This window comes from Oncorhynchus mykiss, chromosome 20, assembly GCF_013265735.2.
Source record: "Oncorhynchus mykiss isolate Arlee chromosome 20, USDA_OmykA_1.1, whole genome shotgun sequence".
In the NCBI taxonomy this organism is placed as follows: domain Eukaryota; kingdom Metazoa; phylum Chordata; class Actinopteri; order Salmoniformes; family Salmonidae; genus Oncorhynchus; species Oncorhynchus mykiss.
In genome coordinates this window covers 12876823-12901525 of record NC_048584.1, presented here as the reverse complement: position 1 = coordinate 12901525, position 24703 = coordinate 12876823, and the positions used below count along the sequence as shown (strand labels likewise).

Below are 24703 nucleotides of genomic sequence, written 5' to 3'. Positions count from 1 at the left end.
CTTTCCAGGTCCATACCCAAACAGTTCGAACTACTAATTTTGAAAATTACTCTCTCCAGAAATAAGTCTCTCACTGTTGCCGCCTGCTACCGACCCCCCTCAGCTCCCAGCTGTGCCCTGGACACCATTTGTGAATTGATCGCCCCCCATCTAGCTTCAGAGTTTGTTCTGTTAGGTGACCTAAACTGGGATATGCTTAACACCCCGCCAGTCCTACAATCTAAGCTAGATGCCCTCAATCTCACACAAATCATCAAGGAACCCACCAGGTACAACCCTAACTCTGTAAACAAGGGCACCCTCATAGACGTCATCCTGACCAACTGGCCCTCCAAATACACCTCCGCTGCCTTTAACCAGGATCTCAGCGATCACTGCCTCATTGCCTGTATCCGCTACGGAGCCGCAGTCAAACGACCACCCCTCATCACTGTCAAACGCTCCCTAAAACACTTCTGTGAGCAGGCCTTTCTAATCGACCTGGCCCGGGTATCCTGGAAGGACATTGACCTCATCCCGTCAGTTGAGGATGCCTGGTCATTCTTTAAAAGTAACTTCCTCACCATTTTAGATAAGCATGCTCCGTTCAAAAAATGCAGAACTAAGAACAGATACAGCCCTTGGTTCACCCCAGACCTGACTGCCCTCGACCAGCACAAAAACATCCTGTGGCGGACTGCAATAGCATCGAATAGTCCCCGTGATATGCAACTGTTCAGGGAAGTCCGGAACCAATACACGCAGTCAGTCAGGAAAGCTAAGGCCAGCTTCTTCAGGCAGAAGTTTGCATCCTGTAGCTCCAACTCCAAAAAGTTCTGGGACACTGTGAAGTCCATGGAGAACAAGAGCACCTCCTCCCAGCTGCCCACTGCACTGAGGCTAGGTAACACGGTCACCACCGATAAATCCATGATTATCGAAAACTTCAATAAGCATTTCTCAACGGCTGGCCATGCCTTCCGCCTGGCTACTTCAACCTCGGCCAACAGCCCCGCCCCCCCGCTGCTCCTCGCCCAAGCCTCTCCAGGTTCTCCTTTACCCAAATCCAGATAGCAGATGTTCTGAAAGAGCTGCAAAACCTGGACCCGTACAAATCAGCTGGGCTTGACAATCTGGACCCTCTATTTCTGAAACTATCCGCCACCTTTGTCGCAACCCCTATTACCAGCCTGTTCAACCTCTCTTTCATATCGTCTGAGATCCCCAAGGATTGGAAAGCTGCCGCAGTCATCCCCCTCTTCAAAGGGGGAGACACCCTGGACCCAAACTGTTACAGACCTATATCCATCCTGCCCTGCCTATCTAAGGTCTTCGAAAGCCAAGTCAACAAACAGGTCACTGACCATCTCGAATCCCACTGTACCTTCTCCGCTGTGCAATCTGGTTTCCGAGCCGGTCACGGGTGCACCTCAGCCACACTCAAGGTACTAAACGATATCATAACCGCCATCGATAAAAGACAGTACTGTGCAGCCGTCTTCATCGACCTTGCCAAGGCTTTCGACTCTGTCAATCACCATATTCTTATCGGCAGACTCAGTAGCCTCGGTTTTTTGGATGACTGCCTTGCCTGGTTCACCAATTACTTTGCAGACAGAGTTCAGTGTGTCAAATCGGAGGGCATGCTGTCCGGTCCTCTGGCAGTCTCTATGGGGGTGCCACAGGGTTCAATTCTCGGGCCGACTCTTTTCTCTGTATACATCAATGATGTTGCTCTTGCTGCGGGCGATTCCCTGATCCACCTCTACGCAGACGACACCATTCTATATACTTTCGGCCCGTCATTGGACACTGTGCTATCTAACCTCCAAACAAGCTTCAATGCCATACAACACTCCTTCCGTGGCCTCCAACTGCTCTTAAACGCTAGTAAAACCAAATGCATGCTTTTCAACCGATCGCTGCCTGCACCCGCATGCCCGACTAGCATCACCACCCTGGATGGTTCCGACCTAGAATATGTGGACATCTATAAGTACCTAGGTGTCTGGCTAGACTGCAAACTCTCCTTCCAGACTCATATCAAACATCTCCAATCAAAAATCAAATCAAGAGTCGGCTTTCTATTCCGCAACAAAGCCTCCTTCACTCACGCCGCCAAGCTTACCCTAGTAAAACTGACTATCCTACCGATCCTCGACTTCGGCGATGTCATCTACAAAATGGCTTCCAACACTCTACTCAGCAAACTGGATGCAGTCTATCACAGTGCCATCCGTTTTGTCACTAAAGCACCTTATACCACCCACCACTACGACTTGTATGCTCTAGTCGGCTGGCCCTCGCTACATATTCGTCGCCAGACCCACTGGCTCCAGGTCATCTACAAGTCCATGCTAGGTAAAGCTCCGCCTTATCTCAGCTCACTGGTCACGATGGCAACACCCATCCGTAGCACGCGCTCCAGCAGGTGTATCTCACTGATCATCCCTAAAGCCAACACCTCATTTGGCCGCCTTTCGTTCCAGTACTCTGCTGCCTGTGACTGGAACGAATTGCAAAAATCGCTGAAGTTGGAGACTTTTATCTCCCTCACCAACTTCAAACATCAGCTATCTGAGCAGCTAACCGATCGCTGCAGCTGTACATAGTCTATTGGTAAATAGCCCACCCATTTTCACCTACCTCATCCCCATACTGTTTTTATTTATTTACTTTTCTGCTCTTTTGCACACCAATATCTCTACCTGTACATGACCATCTGATCATTTATCACTCCAGTGTTAATCTGCAAAATTGTAATGATTTGCCTACCTCCTCATGCCTTTTGCACACATTGTATATAGACTCCCCCTTTGTTTTCTACTGTGTTATTGACTTGTTAATTGTTTACTCCATGTGTAACTCTGTGTTGTCTGCTCACACTGCTATGCTTTATCTTGGCCAGGTCGCAGTTGCAAATGAGAACTTGTTCTCAACTAGCCTACCTGGTTAAATAAAGGTGAAATAAAAAATAAATAAAAAAATGCACCTCTACTGACCTCGCCTTCTGGATGATTGCAGGGTGAACAGGCAGTGGCTTGGGTGGTTGTTGTCCTTGTTATATAAATATTCATACACATAGCTCATATAAACAAAGACATTCCGTCGCAAGAACACATACACCCAGCCACAAGACTGACCCCCTCTATTGGTCGGATGCTCAGGATAAGGCTCTGCTGTGCACCAATGGGGCTTCTGCTCTGGCTAGAGCAAGGCCCGCCTCCAACCCTCCGACCAGTCAAGAAGACCGAAACGACAAGACTCCACCTACTTTATTCTATGTATAAAAATGAATGTAACCGTTGTATAAGGTCTCTTTTTCACCTGACTCCTTGCCGAGTTATGTGAACTAGGTCTGTGCACGTAAAACTGCGGGACAAGATATCTTTGACTCATTAAAACTGTCTTTTGTTACAACTGAAATCCACTCTGTCCAGCGTTCGTGATTTGGTCTCAACTCTCCAGTATTTAAACACTAACACCTTCCTGTGACATCAGGTGCTGTAGGTGTCCTGGAAGGCAGGTAGTTTGCCCCCGGTGATGCGTTATGCAGACCGCACTACACTTTGGAGAGCATTGTGGTAGGGCGGTGCAGTTGCTGTACCAGGCCATGATATAGCCCGACAGGATGCTCTCGATTGTGCATCTGTAAAGCGGCCCGTCAGAAAGTCCAGGACCCAATTGTACAGTGTTTTAGGTGACAAGCCAAATGTATTCAGCCTCCTGAGGTTGAAGAGGTGCTGTTGCACCTGTAGTGTCATCTGCAATCTTGATGATTGAGTTGGAGGCATGCATGGCCACACAGTCATGGGTGAACAGGGAGTACAGGAGATCACCTAACCACACTATCTGTGTGGGTGGACCATTCAGTTTGTCCGTGATGTGTGCGCCAAGGAACTTAAATCTTTCAACCTTCTCCACTACTGTCCCGTCGATGTGGATGGGGGGGTGCTCCCTCTGCTGTTTCCTGAAGTCCACGATCATCTCCTTTCTTTTGTTGACGTTGAGTGAGAGGTTATTTTCCTGACACCACACTCCGAGGGCCCTCACCTCCTCCCTGTAGGCCGTCTCGTCGTTGTTGGTAATCAAGCCTACCACTGTAGTGTCATCTGCAATCTTGATGATTGAGTTGGAGGCATGCATGGCCACACAGTCATGGGTGAACAGGGAGTACAGGAGAGGGCTGAGAACGCACCCTTGTGGGGCCCCAGTGTTGAGGATCAGTGGGGTGGAGATGTTGTTTCCTACCTTCACCACTTGGGGGCAGACCGTCAGAAAGTCCAGGACCCAATTGTACAGGTTGGGGTTGAGACCCAGGGATTCCAGCTTAATGATGAATTTGGACTATGGTGTTGAATGCTGAGCTGTAGTCAATGAACAGCATTCTTACATATTCCTCTTGATCAGATGGGATAGGGCAGTATGCTGTGTGATTGCAATTGCATCGTCTGTGGACCTATTGGGGCGGTAAGCAAATTGGAGTGGGTCTAGGGTATCAGGTAGAGTGAAGGTGATATGATCCTTGACTAGTCTCTCAAAGCACTTCATGGTGACAGAAGTGAGTGCTACGGGGCAATAGTCATTTAGTTCAGTTACCTTAGCTTTCTTGGGAACAGGAACAATGGTGGCCATCTTGAAGCATGTGTGGACAGCAGCCCGGGATAGGGATTGATTGAATATGTCCGTTAACACACCAGCCAGCTGGTTTGCGCATGCTCTGAGGACATCGTTAGGGATGCCATCTTTGCCGGGCAGCCTTGTGAGGGTTAACAAGTTTAGATGTTTTACTCACGTTGGCCACGGAGAAGGAATCCGTAATCCGTGATTGACTGTAGACCCTGCCACATACATCTTGCGTTTGAGCCGTTGAATTGTGACTCTACTTTGTCTCTATACTGACACTTTACTTGTTTGATTGCCTTGCGGAGGGAATAACTACATTCGGTCATGTTTCCAGTCGCCTTGCCATGATTAAAAGCGGTGGTTTGCGCTTTCAGTTTTGCGCGAATGCTGCCATCAATCCACGGTTTCTGGTTAGGGGATGTTTTAATAGTCACAGTGGGTACAACATCAGCACTCGCTAATAAACTTGCTCACTGAGTCAGCGTATACATCAATGTTATTGTTTGAGGCGACCCGGAGCATATCCCAGTCCACGTGATTGAAGCAATCTTGAAGTGTGGAATCCGATTGGTCAGACCAGTGTTGGATAGACCAGAGCACAGGTGTTTCCTGTTTTAGTTTCTGCCTATAGGATGGGCGCAACAACATGGAGTCATGGTCAGATTTGCTGAAGGGAGGGCGGGCGAGGGCTTTGTAGGCATCTCGGAAGTTAGAGTAGCAGTGGTCTTATGTAACCATATCAAACATAAAATATCAAACAAATTTGAGTGTCCCAGATTTGTTTACGATGTTAGTATAGTTCAGTCTAGTCTATAAGACAAAGCTGATATTTTAAACAACTTCCATTACATCACAGTTGGTGGTATGCATTTCAACTTCACTTTCTCACTCTTGGGGAGAACGATAAACAGCTGACATGGGCCCATAAATCAAAATAACAGCTTGCTCCTGTGACAGAAGCACAGGTAGTCTTTCTGTTCTGTAAGTGTCCATTCTCTGAGGAGAGCGTGATGAGGGAGGCCTAAATCTAAGGCAAGATCTTCTAAGCCTGGTAACTTTGGTTACTATGAAGCTAAATGAAACAGGAGTGACACTTACATAACGGATGTGTTTAAACAAATACCTTTTTTAAAATATTTTATTTGATAAACAATACAAAATATACACATACAAACGACAACATCATACAAAAATCCACAACTTCACCCCTGCCCAGACCCACATCTCCAGCACCCGCATCACTTTCCGCTCCATGGCCTCAAACTGCACCATTTCAATTCTCTCCGTCACCCATGCACTATCAATTTTTAAATAATAAAGCAGTTTACCTTTCCACTGCGTTAACAAATACCTTATTTTTCTTATCAAGATCATCATTTCAGAAGAGTCGTACAGTACATGAAATGTGGACATCCTGAGAGTGAGTTGACTACTACAACACAAGAGGTGTCACTTTACAACCGCATTAAATGACATAGTTCCCGATCATACACCCGTTTCATCATTCTAACCTGCAGGTGTGTGAGGTCCATATAACTCTTATTTGCCTTGATATCAATCATGATCCTATTAGTGTTTCGTAACCATTTCATACAATATGCCAAATGTACCAAGCGTATCCATTAGACGTAATCTGTATCGAGAGGCATCACCGACAATTGGGGGGGGGGGGGGGGGGGGGGGGGGGGGGGTATACCCAAAGTTCTCACATTAACAATGGTCATAAACCAGCACAACTACTGTAACATGATTAAACCCTACTGAAGCTTGATTCCCTTTCAGGCTCTACATTAAAACATCCTGAAAGGATGGTCTAAAAAGTCTGCTCACAAATAACAGGAACTTCTTCCAAATGTTTTAAAACCACTGAGACCTCTGACAACAAAATATATTAGTATAAATACCAAGGAGACAATCTCTGTGTTCATAATTTACCAACAGTCTCAGAATGAGTTCAATCTTAAGCCTGAAAAGGCTTTCGTCAAAGACAGAGAGTACAGGTACTCAGTTCAGGAAGAGAGATGGGCTCTGTCACTAAGAACCTACACCTCAGTACTGACAGACTGTCTAGATATTTTATCACAGGCCAAAACAGCCCGGATCTAACCTACATTCAACCCCTTACTTTAATAAACTACTTCATTGTTACTGGACTGGGCAGAACCTTTTCCATGTCCATTTCGATTTCCAAAAGGCAAAGGTATTGAGCGCACAAACAAGTGCTCTGAAAGCTTTACCTGTAATGTAACGTTTCACTCATATTTCTATACAAACAGATTGGTTAAGTTAATTGCTAAGAACATTTGAAGCGGAGAGCTTACTGGTATACCAATAGCATGTCTGAACATATCCAAATGTACACACCCTACTGACCACAAAACAAGATAAATGACAGTTCCACCATTGTGGTTTGTAGATCAGAGTTCACTCCAGTCCAAACCCTTCTGCATTTGAAATGGCAATAGTTAACTTCTGCTTCAGTTCTTTTTTATTTTTGTATGTTGGCAGGCAGATCTGGTTGAAACATGTGTGAGATATAGGCAACCTGGAGAGGAAGAAAAGGTAAAATGATGAATTCACATTTGTTCAAAGTTGCTGTTCTATACAAATCAAATGTGACAATAGCAACTGATGAAAGGAGGTCTGCTTTCAGTACTTTTCAAAATGTTTACAATGAATAAGAAAGAACACAGTGAGGACATCTGCAGTATCTAACCAGTCGGTGGATGCATCAATCTTGGAGATCTTGAAGTTGAGGTCGGCCATTCCTCCCACGGGGACACGGTCACTTCCTGTTGAGAAATGGAGCAGCTTCTTCTGGAGCTCCAGAGGGAAGGCCAGCACCACGTCCCAGAATGCCCTGATCACAGAGACAGACAATTTAACTCATTAGATGCATTACCTTCAGAAAGTATTTTATTTAAATATTTTTTTCATTGTATATTTAAAAAAAGATCCAAAATACTTGCAGTGAAGCCGCTCAACAACTACATCACATTAGTCATCTAACAGATCATCCAGATCGACACACAGAAGCAACCAGGGTCAATGCCCTGCTCACGGGCACGTCAACAGATCTCCCACAAGGTCAAAAATGGGGACCCGAAACAGCAATCCATCAACCACCGGCCCAAGCTCCCAATCGCCAGGCCACCAGCCCTCCAAGATCTCCACCCCCCACAGTTCCCCAAGATCTGCCCCCTAACCATCTGAGACCCCATCCCCACCAGTCCCCCAGTTGCAAACCGTAGTCTGGCTTTTTAAATGGCAGTTTTGGAGCAGTGGCTTCTTCCTTGCTGAGTGGCCTTTCAGGTTATGTCAATATAGGACTTATTTTACTGTGGATATAGATCCTTTTGTACCCGTTTCCTCCGGCATCTTCACAAGGTCCTTTGCTGTTGTTCTGGGATTGATTTGAACTTTTCACACCAAAGTACGTTCATCTCTAGGAGACAGAACGTGTCTCCTTCCTGAGAGGTATGACAGCTGCGTGGTCCTACGGTGTTTTTACTTGCGTACTATTGTTTGTGCAGATGAACATGGTACCTTCAAGCGTTTGGAAATTGCTCCCAAGGATGAACCAGACTTGCGGAGGTCTACAATTATTTTTCAGAGGTCTTGGCTGATTTCTTTTGATTTTCCCATTATGTCAAGCAAAGAGGCACTGAGTTTGAAGGTAGGACTTGAAATAGATCCACGGGTACACCTCCAATGGATTCAAATTATGTCAATAAGCCTATCAAAAGCTTCTAAAGCCATTACATAATTTTCTGGAATTTTCCAAGCTGTTTAAAGGCACAGTCAACTTAGTGTATGTAAACTTCAGACCCACTGGAATTGTGATACAGTGAATTAAAAGTGAAATAATCTGTCTGTAAACAATTGTTGGAAAAATTACTTGTGTCATGCACAAAGTAGATGTCCTAACCGACTTGCCAAAACTATAGTTTGTTAACAAGAAATGTGTGGAGTGGTTGAAAAATGAGTGTATGTAAACTTCCGACTTCAACTGTATATACACTGCTCAAAAAAATAAAGGGAACACTAAAATAACACATCCTAGATCTGAATGAATGAAATATTCTTATTAAATACTTTTTTCTTTACATAGTTGAATGTGCTGACAACAAAATCACACAAAAATTATCAATGTAAATCAAATTTATCAACCCATGGAGGTCTGGATTTGGAGTCACACTCAAAATTAAAGTGGAAAACCACTACAGGCTGATCCAACTTTGATGTAATGTCCTTAAAACAAGTCAAAATGAGGTTCAGTAGTGTGTGTGGCCTCCACGTGCCTGTATGACCTCCCTACAACGCCTGGGCATGCTCCTGATGAGGTGGCGGATGGTCTCCTGAGGGATCTCCTCCCAGACCAGGACTAAAGCATCCACCAACTCCTGGACAGTCTATGGTGCATGGATAGAGCGAGACATGATGTCCCAGATGTGCTCAATTGGATTCAGGTCTGGGGAACGGGCGGGCCAGTCCATAACATCAATGCCTTCCTCTTGCAGGAACTGCTGACACACTCCAGCCACATGAGGTCTAGCATTGTCTTGCATTAGGAGGAACCCAGGGCCAACCACACCAGCATATGGTCTCACAAGGGGTCTGAGGATCTCATCTCGGTACCTAATGGCAGTCAGGCTACCTCTGGCGAGCACATGGAGAAAAAAAAGAAAAGAAATGCCACCCCACACCATGACTGACCCACCGCCAAACCGGTCATGCTGGAGGATGTTGCAGGCAGCAGAACGTTCTCCACGGCGTCTCCAGACTGTCACGTCTGTCACATGTGCTCAGTGTGAACCTGCTTTAATCTGTGAAGAGCACAGGGCGCCAGTGGCGAATTTGCCAATCTTGGTGTTCTCTGGCAAATGCCAAACGTCCTGCACGGTGTTGGGCTGTAAGCACAACCTCCACCTGTGGACGTCGGGCCCTCATACCACCCTCATGGAGTCTGTTTCTGACCATTTGAGCAGACACATGCACATTTGTGGCCTGCTGGAGGTCATTTTGCAGGGCTCTGGCAGTGCTCCTCCTGCTCCTCCTTGCACAAAGGCGGAGGTAGCGGTCCTGCTGCTGGGTTGTTGCCCTCCTACGGCCTCCTCCACATCTCCTGATGTACTGGCCTGTCTCCTGGTAGTGCCTCCATGCTCTGGACACTATGCGGACAGACACAGCAAACCTTCTTGCCACAGCTCGCATTGATGTGCCATCCTGGATGAGCTGCACTACCTGCGCCACTTGTGTGGGTTGTAGACTCCGTCTCATGCTACCACTAGAGTGAAAGCACCGGCAGCATTCAAACGGGACCAAAACATCAGCCAGGAAGCATAGGAACTGAGAAGTGGTCTGTGGTCCCCACCTGCAGAACCACTCCTTTATTGGGGGTGTCTTGCTAAATGCCTATAATTTCCACCTGTTGTCTATTCCATTTGCACAACAGCATGTGAAATGTATTGTCAATCAGTGTTGCTTCCTAAGTGGACAGTTTGATTTCACAGAAGTGTGATTGACTTGGAGTTACATTGTGTTGTTTAAGTGTTCCCTTTATTTTTTTGAACACAACATGTGAAGTGTTAGCATCATGTTACATGAGCTTAAAAAAATATCCAAGAAAAGTTCCAAAAAGCTTTTTCTCTCTAATTTTGTGCACAAATTTGTTTAATCCCTGTTAGTGAGTATTTCTCCTTTGCCATGATAATCCATCCACCTGGCAGGTGTGGTATATCAGTAAGCTGATTAAACAGCATGATCATCACACAGGTGCACCTTGTGCTGGGGACAAAAAAATGGGACTCTAAAATGTGCAGTTGTCACACAAAACAATGCCACACATGTCTCAAGTTTTGAGTGAGCATGCAATTGGCATGCTGACTGCAGGAATGTCCACCAGAGCTGTTGCCAGAAAATTAAATAAGACATTATATACCATAAGCCACCTCTAATGTCTTTTTAGAGAACTTGGCAGTATGTCTAACTGGCCTCACAACCGCAGACCACGTGTTACCAAGCCAGCCAATGGCTTCCAGATCCGTCTTTTTCACCTGCGGGATCATCTGAGACCAGCCACCCAGACAGCTGATGAAACTGAGGAGTATTTCTGTCTGTAATAAAGGCCCTTTGTGTGGAAAAATTAATTTGGATTGGCTGGGCCTGGTTCCCAGTGGGTGGGCCTGGCTCCCAAGTGGGTAGGTGTTTCCCTTTCCAAATCATGTCCAATCAATTGAATTTACCACACGTGGACTCCAATCAAGTTGTTGAAACATGATCAATGGAAACAGGATGCACCGGAGCTCAATTTCGTTTCTCATAGCAAAGAATCTGAATACCTATGTAAATAAGGTATTTGTGTTATTACATTTTGAATATATTTGCAAAAATGGCTAAAAATCTGTTTTCGCTTTGTCATTATGGGGTATTATGATGAGAAAAACTAAATATTGAATCAATTTTAGAATAAGGTTGTAACGTAATAAAATGTGGAAAAAGTCAAGGGGTCTGAATACTTTCCGAATGCAGTGTATACCCTATATATACAAAAGTATGTGGACACCCCTTCAAACAAGTGGATTCGGCTATTTCAATAACACCGTTGCTGACAGGTGTATAAAATCGAGCACACAGCCATGCAATCTCCATAAAAAAAAACATTAGAAAGGCTTTACAGAAGAGCTCAGTGACTTTCAACATGGCACCGTCATAGGATGCCACCTTTCCAACAAGTCAGTTTGTCAAATTTCTGCACTGCTAGAGCTGCCTCAACTGTAAGTGCTGTTGTTGTGAAGTGGAAACGTCTAGGAGCAACAACGGCTCAGCCACGAAGTGGTAGACCACACAAGCTCACAGAACGGGACCACCGAGTGCTGAAGGGTGTAGCGCGTAAAAATCGTCTGTCCTCAGTTGCAACACTCACTAGAGAGTTCCAAACTGCCTTTGGAGGCAACGTCAGCACAATAACTGTTAGTCGGGAGCATCATGAAATGGGTTTCCATGGCCGAGCAACCACACACAAGCCTAAGGTCACCATGCGCAATGCCAAGCGTCAGCTGGAGTGGTGTAAAGCTCACCGCCATTGGACTCTGGAGCAGTGGAAACACATTTTCTGGAGTGATGAATCACCATCTGGCAGTCCGATGGACAAATCTGGGTTTGGCGGATGCCAAGAAAACGCTACCTGCCCGAATGCATAGTGCCAACTGTAAAGTTTGGTGGAGGAGGAAAATGGTCTGGGGCTGTTTTTCATGGTCTGTGCTAGGCCCCTAAGTTCCAGTGAAGGGAAATCTTAATGCTACAGCATACAATGACATTCTAGACGATTCTGTGCTTCCAACTTTGTGCCAACAGTTTGGGGAAGGCCCTTTCCTGTTTCAGCATGACAATGCCCCCGAGCACAAAGCGAGGTCCATATAGCAATGGTTTGTTGAGATCAATGTGGAAGAACTTGACTGGCCTGCACAGAGACCTGACTTCAACCCCATTGAACATCTTTAGGATGAAAATGGAACGCCGACTGCGAGCTAGGCCTAATCGCCCAACATCCGTGCCCGACCTCGCTAATGCTCTTGTGGCTGAATGGAAGGCCTAGCTCGCGGTCGGTGCTCCAATTCATCCCAAAGGTGTTCGATGAGGTTGAGGTCAGGGCTCATCCCTGCGTTAAATGCACCATCTGGGATATTTCCTACTGTTCAATGGTCATTTAGAAACTCAGGATAATGGCTTTAATATCAGGCCTTTTTACAAAATGATGGGAAAATGAATGATATGATGATGGGTTTACAGTACCTGATGGTGGGGTCAGTCTTGCTGTAGCCCTCATACTGGGCTGCCTTCTGCAGAGAGCTCATGTCCAGGTTGGGACTACCACACACCAGGATCTCCACCTCCTCTGGCCTCAGCAACTAAAACAAAGTGACAAGACAAGGAATCAATATCATGGTAGTATGACAAGAAAAACTACAGGATATGAAAATACAGGACACCTGGGATTCCAGTGAAACTACAGGATTTCACAAGACAACCAATCACTACCATCCTGCTAGGCACAGACGTCAATTCAATGTCTATTTCACATTGGTTCAAAATAATTTAATTGAAATGACGTGGAAACAACGTTGATTCAACTAGTATGTGCCCAACGGGATGGAATTTTGTCCATTAAAGAGACACTTCTCATTTAGAAAACAGCCTACGTGGCAACAATATGTGTCAGAAATATTTATTCTACTGTCAGAATTGACTACAAAGTGGAAATAGGATAATTTTGGTCAGCCACAGTTTTGTGAGACTTGTAGTCATTACTGCATCCCAGCGTACATTTGAGTTTGTTTCAATCCTACCCACATAAACACAGCTGGCAGCACAAGTAATCATCAATTCGGACTACAGCTGTAAGCAACCCAATTGTAATGCTTGTGGTAAATTTGGGTTGACTTTGGATATCCCTGTAGGGCTTGTTAGCGACTATCTGTAAAATTACACAATGTACATTGGACAATATGTAAAAATTCTTATAGCTCCAAATTTCAATGACTTAAAAACCTCAAACCAATTATACATTGTAGAAATTCAAATACAAATATTGAAAGCATTTCCTGAGAAAACTAAAAGGTGTGCAACATGAAAATATTGTCTCATTTACATTGTGTTGACGGTCCCTAACTAGCCCCAGAGCTAGGCTATCCAAAGTCAAAACAACTTTGCCACAGTCGCACACCAGCCGGCTGAAGCTAATTGCTAGCATTTCTTAATGAAAAAGAAAAAAAAGGCTAAATCAGGAAGTGGAGTTGCCCTTTAAAACTAACCTACTGCATGACACAAGACAATTAGTTACGACCATGGTAGTCAATCATGAATCCCTGTTCATTGCACTAGTGCTGCACAAAATGTGCACTTAAACAGAGCAATCAATGACTATGGTACAGTGTCATAGTAAGTAATCATGGGGTAATCATGGGGTGCATGATCAGCGTGCCATATGCATGGATCATTGTGTCACACACTGTCTTAACTGTATTTATCAGATACAGTATCCAATCTGTTGTTAACTTGACATTTGGCCTCATTTTGCAAACCCTATTTGACATAGTTGCATATTTTCTCTGTATCACTTGGTCCTTGACCACATTCACTCCCATGCACTCTTCATATCTGTGACTCCACCTTATCAAAACACACCCAGACGTCTGTGTCAGGCAGTGCACGGTCTGCACAACCCCCTCACAGAATTTCACCGTGTCCGAGGAGTGCAAACAGAAATACAACCCGGTGACGAGTTAGAGCAAGCCAAGCCAAAGGTAAGTTCCAGCTGGGATATAGAGTTACTGAAGAATCTGGGTCGGTTCAAACCCTGTCTGCCACACCCCCTCCTCCCTCACCCCACCAGGCAGCTGGTATAACTGTCAAAGCAGAGTTGCATAACCAATGAGAGCGTAGACAACTGTTGCGTAACTGTCACAATGAGCTGGTTTGAAAGACGATTGCTTTGGCTGGCGTGGGGCTATGTGGGGGGGGGGGGCTATAGCTGACTTTTCCTACATGTACATTACATGTTTCTATCCCACTGTCACACTAGCATTGACCAGCATGAACATACATGTATAGAAGGAGCCTGTTTATAGGTGCATGCACTGCCTTGGAAAGCAAAGAGGGAAAATCTCCTGATTTGCAAGAATTGAGTAGAATAAAAATGTAGGATATTAATTTGACCCAGTTTGCTGCAGCAGGGAAATAATCCAGCAGCAACAGGAAATGTGAATTATTATGTGGATTATAATTTATGGATATTTTTGTAGGGGTTGATCCTGTTGAAAATGGTATTGCTGGTACATGCATACTATACTATTTCTACTTTTGCGTTTCTTTTCTATCTACAGTATATAAAAAGGATGAATCAGCATGCTACATTTCCTGCAAAGGGAAAAGCAGTTAGGCTAATTAATGTTTAACTGTGGTTTGTGGTGGGGTCGGGTAGGTTGTGGCGTACAGTAAATACCAACTCTGGCATTCACTGACACGTACACCAAACAGATAATTGAACAGTCAAATATTTGTTTTTGCTGGTACAGCAGAATCCTTGTCCAGACACATCCCTGAGCTCACTGCTGTCAGCTCATCTGACAGTTCACTACACACAGTTAATTGCAGTACCCCAGTCTATTTTAATCTTGTCAATTTTAATTGATTGATTACTTGGTGTAGTCCAGGGGTACTGAAATACTATTAGAAAGGGTCAATTCACACACATTTCCTAGGTGGCAAAGGTCCAGATGCACATTGCCATTTATCAGTGTAGTAATAAACGCCTACCCCAAGACAGGCACGACAAACTGTTCACACACCTCTTGTTGGTGGAGAGAAAATGTTGCAATTTTAAAGCTAATTTCCTGTAATTCTACACATTTTACCATAGTGTGGAAAGAAAATATTTGTTTTAAAACTTATTTCCTGCAATTATTAACATTTTGGCATGTCTTAATTGTGCATATGTCACCTTCGGTCCACAATGACACTGTTCTGGGTCCAGATATGGACCATGGTTTGCCTATTAAGGATGGTTGATATAGTACAGGTAATTGCCAAAATAATGGAAACACCTGAGTAAATGAGGGATACAAAAGCAGTGCAGCTTGGTTGGGTCGTGTTTCGGAGGACGCATGGCTCTCGTCCATCGCTTCTCCCGAGTCCGTACGGGAGTTGCAGCGATGAGACAATTAGATAACACAAAATTGGGGAGAAAAAGGGGTAAAATATATAAACCAGGCAAAAAAAGAGACGTCCTATCTTTATTTTCAGCAAACTTAACATGTGTAAATATTTGTATGAACATAACAAGATTCAACAATTGAGACATAAACTGAACAAGTTCCACAGACATGTGACTAACAGAAATGGAATAATGTGTCCCTGAACAAAGCGGGGGTCAAAAAGATACAAGATACAGTCAGTATCTGGTGTGGCCACCAGCTGCATTAAGTACTGCAGTGCATCTCCTCCTCATGGACTGCACCAGGTTTGCCAGTTCTTGCTGTGAGATGTTACACCACTATTCCACCAAGGCACATGCAAAGTTCCCGGACATTTCTAGGAGAAATGGCCCTAGCCCTCACCCTCCGATCCAACAGGTCCCAGATGTGCTCAATGAGATTGAGATCCGGGCTCTTCGCTGGCCATGGCAGAACACTGACATTCCTGTATTGCAGGAAATCACACACAGAACGAGCAGTATGGCTGGTGGCATTGTCATGCTGGAGGGTCATGTCAGGATGAGCCTGCAGGAAGGGTACCGCATGAGGGAGGAGGATGTCTTCCCTTTAACGCACAGCGTTGAGATTGCCTGCAATGACAACAAGCTCAGCCCGATGATGCTGTGACACACCGCCCCAGACCATGACGGACCCTCCACCTTCAGATCAATCCCACTCCAGAGTACAGGCCTCGGTGTAACACTCATTACTTCGACCATAAACACAAATCCGACCACGAATCACCTCTGGTGAGACAAAACCGCAACTCATTAGTGAAGAGCACTTTTTTGCCAGTCTGGTCCAGCGATGGTGGGTTTGTGCCCACAGATCGACGTTGTTGCCGGTGATTTCTGGTGAGGACCTGTCTTACAACAGCCCTACAAGCCCTCAGTCCAACTTCTCTCAGCCTATTACGGACTGTCTGAGCACTGATGGAGGGATTATGCGTTCCCGGTGTAACTTGGGCAGTTGTTGTTGCCATCCTGTACCTGTCCCGCAGGTGTGATGTTCGCATGTACCGATCCTGTGCAGGTGTTGTTACACGTGGTCTGCCACTGCGAGGACAATCAGCTTTCCGTCTCCCTATAGCGCTGTCTTAGGCGTCTCACAGTACGGCCATTGCAATTTATTTCCCTGGCCACATCTGCAGTCCTCATGCCTCCTTGCAGCATGCCCTGCCTGTTCACGCAGATGAGCAGGGACCCTGGGCATCTTTCTTTTGGTGTTTTTCAGTCAGTAGAAAGGCCTCTTTAGTGTCCTAAGTTTTCATAACTGTGACCTTAATTGCCTACCGTCTGTAAACTGTTAGTGTCTTAACGACCGTTCATTAATTGTTTATGGTTCATTGAACAAGCAGCATGGGAAACAGTGTTTAAACCCTTTACAATGAATATCTGTGAAGTTATTTGGATTTCTACTAATTATTTTTAAAAGACAGGGTCCTGAAAAAGGGATGTTTATTTTTTTGCTGAGTCATATGCCATGGCCGATGTAAGCCATATGTCATGGCCGTCTCAGTCACCAGATCTCATCCCAATTGAACACTTATGGGAGATTCTGGAGTGGCGCCTGAGACAACGTTTCTCATGGAAGAATGGTGTCTCATCCTTCCAATAGAGTTCCAAACACTTGTAGAATCTATTCCAAGGTGCATTGAAGCTGTTCTGGCTCGTGGTGGCCCAATGCCCTATTAAGACACCTTATGTCGGTGTTTCCTTTATTTTGGCAGTTACCTGTATTTCACTCCTTGCTAGTTTTTATTTTATTTTTATTTTACCTTTATTTAACTAGGCAAGTCAGTTAAGAACAAATTCTTATTTTCAATGACGGCCTAGAAACAGTTACACAGTATGCTGATAGGTTTCTGTCAGCAGATCAGTGAGGATACTCACAGGGTTCACAGAGCCTAGCAACAATTAAGGAACTATTGGGAAACCAACTGACAACGACCAGAGTGATCCAGATCCTCCCATGTTAAACCATGCAAATCTAACCCTAAAGCTGGGCTGGTTCTGCATGAATACAGCAGATTTGTGGTCTGTCTGATTGATATTCATGGTGGACGTCAACCCTGCCACTGTGGTTCCCTACGTACTCTTTAAATAGGCCACTCATATGAGCCTCCCCCTTTTGGCCCAAAGAGCCCTGGTCACTAAGTGGAGACAGAGCACACACACACACACACACACAACACCCCCGTTAGGAGGCCTGTGCCAAGAGAGGGGGTGGGGAGCCTCTGTGAACAGGCAGCGAGGAACAGTAGACTCACTCACACACATGCACGCACTCACAGTTGAGCTTCCAATCCTGCACTCCTCGTTGCCTCTCCGGGCCTCACGATCACGATGCTGCCTAATCAGAAAACATTCTATAGGAGTTGACTAAACTCATGGCTCCTGACACTTCAAACAGGACTAGCTGGCACTGAAATGATGTCCACTGAATTCTCAGTGAAAGTGATATACTGAATTCCTAAAACCTACAATGACAGTTGGAATTCATAATGGTTTTCTACAGCTGTTCACACCAATTAGAATGAATGTATTAATTCACTTTGATAGTAAAAGTCTTGATATTCTTACCAACAAGGCGTCGGAGGCACACACACTGTGGAAGCCATAGAAGAAGGCAGCAAACTGCCTGTAAATGGACTTATTCAGCAGGAAATCTACGTACAGCTGGACATACTCTGCAAAGACAAGAATAATCAAACAATGATTCAACTATGAGAGAACAAGCAAATGCCACATAGTCTGAAAGGCACTGTTAGATATCACATGCTCCTGCAGGACAGTTGTCTTTTCTCTGGTCTTTGGCAGTCTGTCTACTCCTCACTTACCCTTCCTGTTCTGGTTGGTGACAGGAATCTTATCTCCTCCTGGTTTCAGATTGTAGGACTTAATCACACCTAGTTCTTCCTGTGACACCTAAAATGATCATCACATTTAGTGGAGCGCTTCCCTTGTGCTGCAACAGTATTGATTATGGTGAAGTCAAAGATATTATGTTTCACAAGTGTTACTGTGAACAAGAATTTGTGTTTTCCCAACCTGAAAAGTTGTGCAGAAGTCCTCCTCCACATTGCCTTCATAGCTGAGAAGTTCTGCCAGCCCATGAGCAAGATCCTGAAACACAAGACTAAATCTATAAGCAATGCTTTTTATATACAGCACCAGTCAAAAGTTTGGACAAACCTACTCATTCCAGAGTTTCTCTTTATTTTTACTATTTTCTACATTGTAGAATAATAGTGAAGACATCACAACTATGAAATAACACATATGGAATCATGTAGTAACCAAAAAAAGTATTGTTAAGTTCATGTGTGGATTTTTTTGAGCCAATCAGTTGTGTTGTGACAAGGTAGGGTTGGTATTTGGTAAAAGACCAAGTCCACATTATGGTAAAAACATGGCTCAAATAAGCAAATAGAAACAACAGTCCATCATTACTTTAAGACATGAAGGTCAGTCAATCCGGAACATTTAATTTCAAGAACTTTGAACGTTTCTTCAAGTGCAGTCGCAAAAACCATCAAGTGCTATGATGAAACTGGCTCGCATGAGGAACACCACAGGAAAGGAAGACCCAGAGTTACCTCTGCTGCAAAGGATAAGTTCATTAGAGTTACCAGCCTCAGAAATTGCAGCCCAAATAAATGCTTCACAGAGTTCACGTAACAGACACATCTCAACATCAACTGTTCAGAGGAGACTGCGTGGATCAGGTCTTCATGGTTGAATTGTTGCAAATAAACCACTACTAAAGGACACCGATAAGAAGAAGAGAATGCTTGGGCCAAGAAACACAAGCAATAGACATTAGGTCGGTGTAAATCTGAGTCCAAATGAGACGCAGAGTAGGTGTTTCCCACTGTGAGGCATGGAATAGGAGGTGTGATGGTGTGGGGTGCTTTGCTGGTGACACTGTCTGTGATTTATTTAGAATACAAGGCACACTTAACCAACATGGCTACCACAGGATTCTGCAGCAATACGCCATCCCATCTGGTTTGTGCTTAGTGGGACTATAATTTGTTCTTCAACAGGATAATTACACAATACACCTCCAGGCTGTGTAAGGGCTATTTGACCCCGAAGGAGAGTGATGGAGTGCTGCATCACCTGACCTCAACCCAATTGAGATGGTTTGGAATGAGTTGGACCTCAGAGTGAAGGAAAAGCAGCCAACAAGTGCTCAGCATATGTGGGAACTCCATCAAAACTGTTGGAAAAGCATTCCAGGTGAAGCTGGTTGAGAGAATGCCAAGAGTGTGCAAAGCTGTTTTCAAGGCAACGGGTGGCTATTTTGAAGAATCTAAAATCTATTTTGATTTGTTTAACACTTCTTTGGTTACTACACGATTCCATATGTGTTATTTCATAGTTTTGATGTCTTCACTATTATTCTTCAATGTAGAATATAGTAAAAATGAAGAAAAACCCTTGAATGAGTAGGTTTGTCCAAACGTCTGATTGCTACTGTAGATTGCAACTAGTCTTTATGAAGTCTATGTCTTCTTCTAAATATGTGAAGGACTAATAGAAAAAAACCTGAGTGTACTGCCCTATGCAGCACAGTACACTATGTTCATAGAATGTTTCATGGAGGAAAATCTGACTTCATTTTATTATTGATATCTAATGACTGACTTTACTGAATTACAGTAATGGAATTGTAAGACAAAACAACAAGAGAATCATGTAAAGCCTTTGCCACTACACAATCTAGAAAACGTACTGAGGAAACAAAATAACCATTATATGCTGTATGTATTTTACATGACATTATGCTTTCCAATCCATACCTCATAAAATGTAGTACATTTTACAATGCAAAATCATTTGAAGAACAATTGCATGTGTTTGACGTCAGTGCCGGGCACTATTAGCATGTCTTTTTAAAGAACTTGCAGTAGCTTTTTCCCTATCCTCCACCAATTTAGGAAAAAGTATTCAACGGGGAGCAAATAAACGCCCAGAGGCCGTTATGTAAGCAAAGAGAAGGCCAGCTGCCCAGTAAAAACCAACATCTGGCCTCAGCAAGGTTGACTCGGCAAAACGCAGCAAAATGAGATGCATACCGCATAAAAAGCTATACAATTACACCAAAAGCAGGTAAATACTAGTCTTAGTGACAGTAATGTGTTGTATGTGCATATGATTTAATATAGATTTGGTTTGTTCTTTTGAGTTTGTGGACATCAAACATGCAAGTGGCGATGTGCAAAAGTTGGGCTTGACACCCCTCTGCTGGTGAATATTGGAAAACGTCAAGGCTTCAATCACTGACTAGCAAATGAAAAATCAACATATTATGAGGAACTACAGGATTATATAAGGACATCTTATAACAACAAAGCATACATTTGATGGCAATTGCAGAATATTCATTTGGGAGTTCATCAAAAAATATAAAGAAAAGCATGTCATGCCACGTGAACTGTATCGCTCCTCTCCATCTCTCTTCCAAGACAGCTAACAAACTACTGCTAGCCTGGTATCCTTGAATCTTCCTGTTCAATAAAAAAAAATTAAAAGCTGCCATCACCAGGAGATCGTCATCAGCAGTGTTGGGCTCCCTGTGTGTGACATCTATGGGCAGCTTTTACCAGGGTGTGAGGTGATGATGGCTGTAACGGCACCTCTGAGACCTGGCTGCAGCTCAGTCTCATATCACCTTGGCTGCAGCCATACTGTTATAACAAGACTGGTGGCAGGGTGAGACTCTGGGACTGTATGGAATGTGAGCCTGGTTGATTATTTCACACGCATGTGACACACGAGGATTTCTTTAGACCCCAGGCATCAATAGTGCAATGTACGTACTATGACTCACATCATTACAAGTACATTATTTATGAGTATTGCATGTGTTCCTGTACATTTAGCTATAAGTAGGAACAATGGCATATTGCAGTTAACACAGTCTATATAACATCTTAGTCTAGCAACCATACATCACCCACTAGGCACAGACGTCAATTCAACGTCTATTCTACGTTGGTTCAACGTCACTTCATTGAAATGACGTAGAAACAACATTGATTCAACCAGTGTTTGCCCAGTGGACCATATTCATATACAGATCAACACTAAACCCTTCAGAGACCATGTAAAGCTTTCTAAAACAGTCCAGTACTCTCATAAGCATCACATCCATTCATTTGATTATATACATTATTATTATTGAAAAGCGCAGTACTTTGCAAGTAAACAAATGTTACTTTCCCATGGTTTATTACCACTGCAAGCAATATTATTGTACTTGTGATCCTTACGAGAAGAGTGCAGTGTGATTGGGAAAGAATGTCAGTGAGAGAGGGTAACTAAGAGAGCTGAGTCACAGCTTGTGTCGTGTACATACAGGCATGACCTGCTGCAGGTCGTCCAGGGTGAGGGTCGCCATGCCAACGGGGGTATCGGGGTCACACGGCACCACGGGCGGGGTCAGAAGCTTCTTGTAGACACAGGGAGGGAAGCGGATGTCCAGAGTGATGCTGTTGTACACGGCCAGGCCCATGAGCTGACACATATACAGTTAAGTGTGTAACAAAGTACAGATCCTTTACAATTGAAAGCAAGTATCTTCAACACCAAAATAACTCACGGTTATAATCATATAAACCACTAGAACAGATTTGAAATGTGTCTAGTTATATTAATTTAATGTAGCATAGCATTCAGATGAAAACCTTTTCACTTCATTGTTAAAGTATTCGGCTTCTGAGCTCTTCATACTTTGTAACAATGACACCATGTTATACCCGCTTCAAAGACCCCGCAGCATGTGCTAATGATCCCAATCATTACTCTATTATCACTGCATTTTGCCATGTACTTTATATTGGCTTGTAGCAGATCTGAACAGGGAATATAAACAGCAGGTGTATTACGCATTTAGAATGAAATTGTAGGGAGCCTGAACTCCTAAAGTGCTACCAGCTGCTTCTGGCAGATCTCCCTCCACGTGTCGTCCATATGGAACTTCTGTGGGAGAGGTTGAGCTGCAGAGCCCTCTCTCTACGAGCTCCCTAGCTTGCTAAATAGAGTTTGGAAAAATGCTTAAAGTTATATTGGCGCAGGCTTGGGGAAAATTCCATGAGAACTGACAGGCGGAGGATGAAACGCAGTCCGCTCCAGAACAGACTTGCAGATCACAAAATAGGACACAACAAAACCTTCTGTTTCTATTACATCTCTCTCTTTCTCTCTCGCACCGTTGTGACATGGGATTTTTTTTGTCACCCTGCCCTCCCTGTTGTGTTCGCTTCAGATAGAGACACATAGCCACTTCAGTGTGCTGTAATTCTAACCGAGTGGCAGACAGACTGGTGAGGTGGAAGGGGTGCGAGTGTATGTGGGTGGACTGACTCAGACTCTCAGTCCACCCACATAACATACAGTGCATTTGGAAAGTATTCAGACCCTTTGACTTTTTCCACATTTTGTTAAGTTACAGCCTTACTCTAAAATGTATTAAATTGTTGTTTTCCCCCTCATGAATCTACACACAATATCCCATAATGACAAAGCAAAAACAGTTTTTTTTATATATATATTTTTGCAAATATATTACAAATTTAAAACTGAAATATCACATTTACATAGTATTCAGAACCTTTACCCAGTACTTTGTTGAAGCACCTTTGGCAGCGAATACAGCCTTCGAGTCTTCTTGGATATGATGCTACAATCTTGGCACAGATGTATTTGGGGAGTTTCTCCCATTCTTCTCTACAGATCCTTTCAAGCTATGTAAGGTTGGATGGGGAGCATTAATGCACAGCTATTTTCAGGTCTCTCCAGAGATGTTCGATCGGGTTCAAGTCCGGGCTCTGGCTGGGCCACTTAAGGACATTCAGAGACTTGTCCCGAAGCAACTCATGAGTTGTCTTGACTGTGAGCTTAGGGTCGTTGTCCTGTTGGAAGGTGAACATTCGCCCCAGTCTGAGGTCCCGAGCGCACTGGAGCATGCGTTCATCAAGGGCCTCTCTGTACTTTGCTCCATTCATCTTTCCCTCGATCCTGACTAGTCTCCCAGTCCCTGCCGCTGAAAAACATCCCCACAGCATGATGCTGCCACCACCATGCTTCACCGTAGGGATGGTGCAAGGTTTCCTCCAAAAGTGACGCTTTGCTTTCAGGCCCAAGAGTTCAATCTTGGTTTCATCCGACCTGAGAATCTTGTTTTTCATGGTCTGAGAGTCCTTTAGGTGCATTTTGGCAAACTCCAAAAGGGCTGTCATGTGCCTGTTATTGAGGAGTGGCTTCCATCTGGCCACTCTACCATAAAGGCCTGATTGGTGGAGTGCTGCAGAGATGGGAGAACCTTCCAGAAGGACAACCATCTCCACAGAAGAACTCTAGAGCTCTGTCAGAGTGACCATCGGGTTCTTGGTCACCTCCCTGACCAAGGCCCTTCTCCCCTGATTGCTCAGTTTCGCCGGGCGGCCAACTCTAGGAAGAGTCTTGTGGTTCCAAACTTCTCCATTTAAGAATGATGGAGGCCACTGTATTCTTGGAGACCTTCAATGCTGCGGACATGTTTTGGTACTCTTCCCTAGATCTGTGCCTCAACACAACCCTGTCTCGGAGCTCTAGGACAATTCCTTCGACCTCATGGCTTGGTTTTTGCTCTGACATGCACTTTCAACTGTGGACCTTATATAGACAGGTGTGTGTCTTTCCATATCATATCCAATGAATTTACCACAGGTGGACTCAAATCAAGTTGTAGGGATGATCAATGGAAACAGGATGCACCTGAGCTGAACTGCGAGTCTCATAGCAAAGGGTCTGAACAGTTATGTAAACAAGGTATTTCAGGTTTTTATTTTTAATACATTTGCAAAATTTCTAAAAACCTGTTTTTGCTTTGTCACTATGGGTTATTGTATGTAGATTAATGAAGAAATGTTTTTATTTAATCTATTTTAGAATAAGGCAGTAACGTAACAAAATGTGGAAAAGGGGAAGGGGTCTGAATACTTTCCGAAGCACTGTAACTACCCACTGGGAACAAAGTGGTTAAATTAACGTTGTTTCATTGTCATTTGTCAATGTATTGTGATGTGGAACCTACTTGGAAAAAATATTGGATTCAAAGAAAGTCATCAACGTAGTAAACGGTTGTTTTGATGGTCAAATTACCATAGGATTATGTCATCATAACCAATTTTCAACATAGACAAACCTTGTATAAAATATGTTGAATTTGTACATTTGAAACATTTTACTGGAGATTTGATATATCTACATCTATTAATTTGGTCTCCAATCCAGAGTTTTAACCAAGCCCAGTGCTGCTTAGCTTTGATATTTGTCACTGGCTATTACCAATGT

At 44.0% G+C, this 24703-nt stretch overlaps 1 protein-coding gene across 2 annotated transcripts in view; it reads right to left on the bottom strand.

Moving 5' to 3' along the window:
- Positions 1-5727: 5727 nt before the first annotated feature.
- Positions 5728-24703, bottom strand: part of LOC110499000 (probable E3 ubiquitin-protein ligase HECTD2) — a 34131-nt gene continuing 15155 nt past the window's right edge. The window contains exons 15-21 of one of the 2 annotated variants that reach the window (XM_036955836.1): positions 21726-21884; positions 18410-18484; positions 18199-18286; positions 17942-18048; positions 12400-12515; positions 7322-7465; positions 5728-7150 (exon numbers count right to left, since the gene is read on the bottom strand). In XM_036955836.1, the coding sequence (XP_036811731.1) occupies positions 7030-7150; positions 7322-7465; positions 12400-12515; positions 17942-18048; positions 18199-18286; positions 18410-18484; positions 21726-21884 (810 nt within the window). In that variant the 3' untranslated portion in view covers positions 5728-7029. Of the gene's footprint in view, positions 7151-7321; positions 7466-12399; positions 12516-17650; positions 17712-17941; positions 18049-18198; positions 18287-18409; positions 18485-21725; positions 21885-24703 lie in introns of those variants that run through there. The other variant, XM_036955837.1, reaches the window with a different exon arrangement.